Source organism: Bidens hawaiensis, unplaced genomic scaffold (genome assembly GCF_021521415.1).
Source record: "Bidens hawaiensis isolate Kalapana, Puna unplaced genomic scaffold, B.hawaiensis_p1.1 tig00008096_1, whole genome shotgun sequence".
In the NCBI taxonomy this organism is placed as follows: domain Eukaryota; kingdom Viridiplantae; phylum Streptophyta; class Magnoliopsida; order Asterales; family Asteraceae; genus Bidens; species Bidens hawaiensis.
In genome coordinates this window covers 675,405-683,028 of record NW_027491573.1, presented here as the reverse complement: position 1 = coordinate 683,028, position 7,624 = coordinate 675,405, and the positions used below count along the sequence as shown (strand labels likewise).

At 35.1% G+C, this 7,624-nt stretch overlaps 1 protein-coding gene across 1 annotated transcript; it reads left to right on the top strand.

Moving 5' to 3' along the window:
• Nucleotides 1-2,803: 2,803 nt before the first annotated feature.
• LOC143636971 (uncharacterized) lies at nucleotides 2,804-3,804 on the top strand. The gene is made up of 6 exons (XM_077104441.1): nucleotides 2,804-2,864; nucleotides 2,953-3,002; nucleotides 3,086-3,150; nucleotides 3,238-3,329; nucleotides 3,419-3,490; nucleotides 3,607-3,804. Exons 1-6 carry the CDS (start codon nucleotides 2,835-2,837, stop codon nucleotides 3,646-3,648), a joined length of 351 nt encoding a protein of 116 aa, XP_076960556.1. The 5' UTR covers nucleotides 2,804-2,834; the 3' UTR covers nucleotides 3,649-3,804.
• Nucleotides 3,805-7,624: the final 3,820 nt, after the last annotated feature.

The following is a 7,624-nucleotide window of genomic DNA, read 5'->3' as shown; positions in this document are numbered from 1 at the left end:
ATGTGGGTAAATTATATGCTTTCATTTTATAACAAGTGTTTGTTATATAAAATTGATTTATTTTTTTTACATTTATTGTACCCGAATAACTAAAAATAAACAAAAAAGTTATAGGGTACTTGTGGATAGATGTTGCAAGTGATTTTGTGGTTTGTGGGTACTTGAGGGTAGAAAATAGAAATTAGGTGGCAATGCAATATTGAGCGGTCATGGACAATAGGGGTATGCGTGGTGCGGTTCAGTGCTGTTTTCGGCTAAAACCAAACCGAAAACCAAAACTTCGGTTTTTGGAGTTTTTGAAACTGTTCGGTTTGCTTTTTTCAGTTTTCGTTTTGTTTTCGGTTCGGTTTCGGTTTTGCCATTTGAACTTGAAAATTTTAAGCCGAAAAGAAACTCGGCAAAAATAATGAATTTAGGTATAAATAATTTTGTTAATTGTAAAATAATAGGCTATTATATATTTGACTAAAAATATTTGAGTTGCATGTTTATTAAATTATTATAAATTACTTCATATAAAATATAAAAAAAATTAGGAATTCGGTTTGGTTCGGTTTTTCAGTTTTTATTATATGCAAAACCAAAACCGAACCGTTAGTTCGGTTTTTACAAAAATATAAAATCAAACCGTCGTTTTTGTTTTGGTTCGGTTTTTTTGTTGCGGATCGGTTTTTTCGGTTTCTTGCACACCCCTAATGGACAATACATATAAATGTCTCTTACCCTGACACGGCACACAATTCAATCATGCATAAGCGACTTGTACATTGTGCTTAAAAACTTGTATGAATAAAGCAGCTACCTTCTGTGAGTTATTAGAAACTTCACATTTAGTATTTAGATACTATAACTTCTGCTCTAATAAATGAGTAGAACTTTAACTAACCTACATGAGGCCGCAAACGAACCGAACAAATATGAACAAAGTCTTGTTCGTATTCATTTGTTAAGGAAATAATAATTTTGCGAACAAAAATAAATTCGGCGAAGCTTAAAGATCAAGATGGATGTATTCATCAATGTGGATAATGAGTAAAGAAATGAGAACAATGTGCGAATAGAATGTAATTTTTTAATTTAATGCCAGGGGTAATAAATTAAAAAAATATAACGTAGATAAAAAGAATAAATGTATAAACAAACTTTAATGAACAACATACACAAACGAGAATGAACAAACTTTTATAAACACGTTATCAAACGTTCATAAACATAACTGAACGAAGGAGAATTGTTTCCATCTTCGCTTGGTTAACTAATCAAATTAAATTTTTTGTTTATTTCTGTTCATTTACTAAACGAACATAAGTACCTTAATAAGCCTGTTTAAGCATAGTTTTACATCCACAGCCAAACGCAATCGTCATCCACCGTTTCTGAAATTCAAAACAAGTCTCCGTCTCCGAGCGAAACCAATGGTATATTAATTAATTCTCTAATCCTCCCATCAAATCATTGATATACATACATACATGTATGCGTATAATAATAATAATTATTATTATTAATTATATATAATCCAACAACAAACTAAAGCTATGTAGGGTTACCATTAGCATCGCTGCGAATTCCATAAATCTATAATCTATTTCTCACATGCCTTTGATTTTACATATTCTGTTAACACTCAGAATCTGTTCAGTGCTTTGGTTCTATCCAATTCATTACATTTTGAGGCTAATTTAGGAACATTAGAGGGCTAAAATGAATTAATGATGAATGCTAACAACTAAAACCTCAATTTTGTTTTTAAATTTACAAGATTGAATTGGATGGATACTTATAAGGATGCTGTCTGTTTAATGCTGAATTTTCACTTCTCTTGCGTTCGGTTTCTCATATACAAGATTTCTATGTGTTTCATAAAGAATAATAAATGCAGTCTATCTTAAACTATAAATTATGAGGTGACAAATGTGAACCCATCGTATCTTTGGTTGTATGTGAGCTTATTGATTGATTTTTTTTCTTTTATAATTTACTGAAAAAATTGTCATTTCATAAATCAAATTTTAAGTTGTGTATGGCCCTATCTATGCCTGTATTTAAGCTTATCTGACCCAGTGCGAGCTTTAACTTAAACGACCTGGCTCGAGCTCGGCTCGTTAACTTTACCAAGCTGAAAAATCAAGCTCAAGCTCGGCTCATTTAAAGCTCGAGTCGAGCTCAAGCTCGCTACTTTTTTTTATTTGTTTATTTTACAGATATCGATATATATGAACAACAAAAATATAATTTTAACAACATTTATATAATATTTATAACTAGAGAATTTATAACATTATATATGTCTTATTTTTGTTCCTTTTTTGTTTAATGTTTTTAAAGCTTGAGTGGCATAATATATGTATTATTTTTTTTTCCTTATTTTGGTAGGCTATTATTATTATATATTAAAATTTTGGGTTTGAAAATCTAAACGAGCCTAGCTAACGAGCCGAGCCAACCCAACCCTGGCTCGAGCTCGGCTCGTTTAGAAATCGAGCCGAGCTTTTTTCGAGCAAGCTTCGAGCGAGCTGTGAGCCACAAACTTTTTGAACAGCCGTAGCCCTATCTACCCCAATTGTAACATTCATTATGACATTAATTCAATTGGACGATTCTGAGATCTGTGTTAATATTCTTAATCAATTATTGTTCTTCTGCTGCAAATCATATTATGTTTTGATAATCTAATCAATTGTGGTTGTTAGTTAAGCATTGATCTCAATCCAACACTATCCATACTAAGAGTTAGTTTCAACTCATATTACGGTTCACTGCTATTGACTGATAATTTATGCATGGTTGTCTTGCAGGCTGACCCAAAACTTGAAGCTATAAGAAAAAGAAGAATGCAAGAACTCATGGCTCACCGTGGTGGTGTAAGTCAAATTATTATTATTATTAATTGGCAGATTTTGATTCATTTTTTTTGTTTACATTAACCATGAAACTTGTGTATAACAACAGGGAAGTCAGCAAACACCCGAGCAGCAGCAAGCACAGGAGGAAGCTAAAAGGTTATTTCCTTGAATTTTTTACATTATTTGCTTCAAATTCTTTTATAAGTTATTATGTATTGAACATGTTAAAACTCATCCAGCGAGGCAGATGAGCGAAGGCAAATGATGCTTAGTCAGATATTAACATCTCAAGCACGTGAAAGACGTTAGTTTCGCCTTTGACTTTCTTGCAAAGTTGACTTTTCAAATTCTATTAAACTGTTTGACTAAATGTATGTTTGACTTTATGCAGTTGCCCGCATAGCTTTAGTGAATCCCGAGAAGGCCCGAGGAGTTGAAGATGTTATTCTAAGGGCTGCCCAAATGGGTCAGATTGTAGAAAAGGTAGCTGAAAATATAATTTTTTTTGCGTTTTAATTTCATCATTAAATGTTTTACTGAAAATATTGATTATGTGTATAACTAAAATGTAGATTTCTGAAGAGAAACTTATATCATTGTTGGAACAAATAAACACCCAAACAACCAAACAAACCAAAGTTACTGTAAGTTTTATTCCTTAACTTGGATTGTTGTAACCAAACAAACCAAATATTTACTAAATTAGACTAATTTAACTGTAAACAGAATATGATTTTGTTTGTTATTTAATGTTCTTCAGATTCAGAGGCGTAGGAGTGTGCTTGATGATGATGATGATTAGGGTTTTTAATGTGAATTTGGTGGTATGTTTGATGGCTCATTGACTTGATTACCTACCCTTATGGGTAGTGTTTATTTGACTTTGAAAGCATTTGTTTGTGATTGTTTAAGGTTTAAATATTATGTAATTTTTATGCATATGATTCTTTTCAGAGTATGCATGCTTGTGATGTGACTGGGCCATTTACCAATTGGTAAACTCTTATTTATTTATTTATTTATTTTTTTTTTTTGGGGGGGGGGTGTCAATGTAAAGCTGAGAAAATGGTCGGGTCAGGAACAAGTATTTTTGGTTCAACTCGGGTTAGGTTGGCCTGCATTGTTTTTTTATTTTCAATTTGTTTCACATTCGATTATATATAATTGTGCTTACATCATTTCTAACGGTGTGAGACTTTGAGGCATACATGAGGCGCAAGTCAAACTTGTATACGTGCGCAACTCCTATACACAGACTTTGTGCACCGAAAGGTTATAATAATGCTTTTAGGCTACACAAAGAGGTTACACATCAGATTTTGAAGCCCAACATATTATTTAATATTTTGCGCCCATGTACCTGATGAATGCGCCTCAGCCTTGGGACTATATCAACTCAGTGCACCTTGTGCCTTTTATAACCAAGTGTTTTGATCATTTTCCAGTCTTTTTTTAGCTTATTCCTTTTGAATTTATCTATTTAATCAGTTAGAGCATTCACATAATCACATCCCATCCCCTAAATTTATGTGAGGAGAGTATGTAAATTATATGGTGAGGTTTTGAGTGGTTGTGAGTGTAAATTATAGGGTGGAGAGAAAAATGTAGTGATTTTTTGTAAATTCGGGGAACATTGTTTGTCCCTATTTATTTTTTAATATTTGTTGGATTGGTGGTGAGTAGAGGAGAGAAAAATTGTAATGGCAAATGTATAAAAATATTATTTAATTGAACATGAGAGAGAAATGTAGTGTATGTTAGTGTAATTATAGAGATGGGGATTGAGGACCGGATGAGAATGCTCTTTCTCTCTCATGTTCAATTATAGACGTGCACAAAAAAACCGGTTTCGGAACCTAACTGGTGGAACCGAACCGGAACCGGTTCCAGTTCCAACCCGGTTGGTACAATACCCGGTTTGGGTATTTTTGTACCCGAAAATCGTACCCGGTTCTCATATTTGTATGTTAATATCAGTTCCAACCCGGTTCCTACCCGGTTCTTAATTGTAACCGGTTCGGTTCGTACACGGAAAAACCGGTTCCGGCGGGTTTTTTTTGAAGAGTCAAACAAAAGTCAAAGTAGCCGTTGGAACCGGTTCCAACGGTAATATAGCCGTTGGAACCGGTTTTTTAGCCACCAATTAGCCGTTGGAACCGGTTCCAACGGTAATATAGCCGTTGGAACCGGTTTTCGAGAGACAATAGATACGTTGGAACCGGTTCCAACGGTAATATAGCCGTTGGAACCGGTTTTTGATGCTCAAACCTATATATAACTTGTTTTCCACCACTAATTTCACCACCAAACTCAAAAACAAACTAAAATACTACTCCTTTAGCAAACCCGTTCCGTTACCCAACCATCCAACTAAATATTATTATGGCACCCATCAAAAAAACTAACAAGAAGGCTAAGAAGAGTGTTTTTGTTGCCCCCGTTCCTGTTACGGAGGACCCAAGGGTTGTTACGGTAGTCAACCATAACCGCAACCAAGACATATGGAAGAATTGGGATTTGATTGTGGATGACGAAGGTTATCAAAAGGCTCGTTGCAAACTATGTGGTTCAATATTAAAGCACGATTCCAACTCTACTTTGAGAAAGCACATCGAGAAGCCATATTGCAAGGCGTTGAAAGGGATTGGCGCGACCGATCAAATTGACTTGGGTAAAGATGGTACACTATTTCGTTACAACACGACTCAAGTTCAAGATAGAATGGCAAAGTTCGTTATTCAACGAGGTTTGCCGTTTAACCACTTTGATGACCCGGAGTTGACGTTGTTGATTCGCGAAACTCTACAACCGAGATACATACATGTAAGTCGTACTACCTTAAGACGTCATTGTATCAGGTTGTGGGAGTGTGCTAAAAAAGAGTTAATCGAGTCTTTTCATTCTTTAGAAGCCATGGTTAGTTTAACTACCGATGTTTGGTCGGCACCACATGGGTTGCCCGAATCATACATATGTGTCACCGCTCATTGGGTTGATCCGGTGACATGGCAATTGATGAAACGCACCATCGCTTTTGAAAACTTCCCGTTCCCACATACCGTCGAAAAATTGTTTGAATTACTTGATGAAGTTATAACGACTTACAACTTGAGAAATAAAATATTTTCGATTTCGTTTGACAACGCTTCAAACAATACTAAGGCGGCTGAAAAATTTATCATTAAATATTCACCACCTTGTTTCGGGGATTTTTTTCATGTCCGATGTGTTGCATATATCATCAACTTGGTTGTTCAAATAGGTCTTGACAATGAAAACATTTGTGATGATTTAAAATACTTTAGACTTATTTTACAAGATGTCTTCAAAAGTGGTAAAAGAAGACATCTTGAATATAAGAACTATTGCAAGTCGGTTGAAAGAAAGTATTTGGGGCCGAATTGGGACGTTCCAACCCGTTGGAACTCAACTTGTCATATGTTAAAGTGTGCTTTTGCCCAACGCCAAACTTTACAAGCTTTTCATAACAATCTTGTTGAAGAACGCGAGGCCGATAAGTTTCCGGAAAGTGTTTGGGTCCAAGTCGGTTATTTGTTGGAGTATCTTGACGTGTTCAAAAAGTCAACAACAAAATTATCGGGAGTCTATTACCCTACTAGTTGTTGGGTTTTGCAAGAATTGTACTATATGTCTTGTGTTTTTAAAAGCTTTGCGGAGAAGAACAAACTCTTCGAAAATATTGTTGCGGTGATGAAAGAAAAGTTCATAAAATATTTTGAAAACATACCGCCGGTCTTTACTTGTGCCGCCGCATTAAACCCCTATTGGAATGTTAATGGGGTTGAAACAACGATTGAGGAAATATTCGACAACTTAGGTATGCACGAGATTGACCCGAAGTTGTCGACGGAAGCGAAGGACAAGTTCAACAAAAACCTTCAAGACCTTTATGACCATTATTTTCAAATGTATGGTCCAAGCACGAGATCGTCTTTTGTGAAAAAAACAACAACTAGTAGGCCGTGCAATGACCCACTTATAAACTTGATGAATGGGATTCGTGAATCGGCATCTAAGAGGCAAAGAGGAAACACACCAAGTAGCGAACTTGGTCGATATAGTGGAGCAAACTATGTTGAGGGCGCAACGGTCGACGAAATTCGCAATATTGATTTGTTGGCTTGGTGGAAAGGTAAACAAAACGAATTTCCCATTCTATCCGCCATGGCTCGTGATTTGCTTGCCGTACAAGCCTCAACGGTTGCTTCCGAATCGGTTTTTTCTCTTAGTGGGAGGGTGTTATCTATGTGAAGAACAAAACTAACTCCCGAGTCTCTAGAGGTTTGCATTTGCCTAAAGGACCATTTGGATGCGGTGGATCGTGTACAACACAAGGCGAACTTTGAAGGCGAAATACCAATAGATCGTCATATTCATGATGAGGAGGCGGAGGACGGGGTTTCTTCCGATAACGAAGACGAGGGTGAAGACGAGATTGAAGACGAAGAAGAGTTTTAATTATTTGTTTTGATAAAATTATTTGTAACTTGTTCAACTAATATTTAGTTTTGATTTGTTTTATTATAATTACTTTTGTTACTCATGATTAATTTTTGTTACTTTTTTAATAACGACGAACATTTTATTTATTTAAAAAATAACTATTACAAACATTATTAAAACATAAACGATAATAAACATAACAACTAAAACATAAAAAACAAAGTCCGTTGTTTTAATCCGGGAATACTTATTTTTGGGTTGTAGAGCCGGACGATCCCACTTCCGTTTTTTTAGCTTCCAAACTTCTTTTCTCT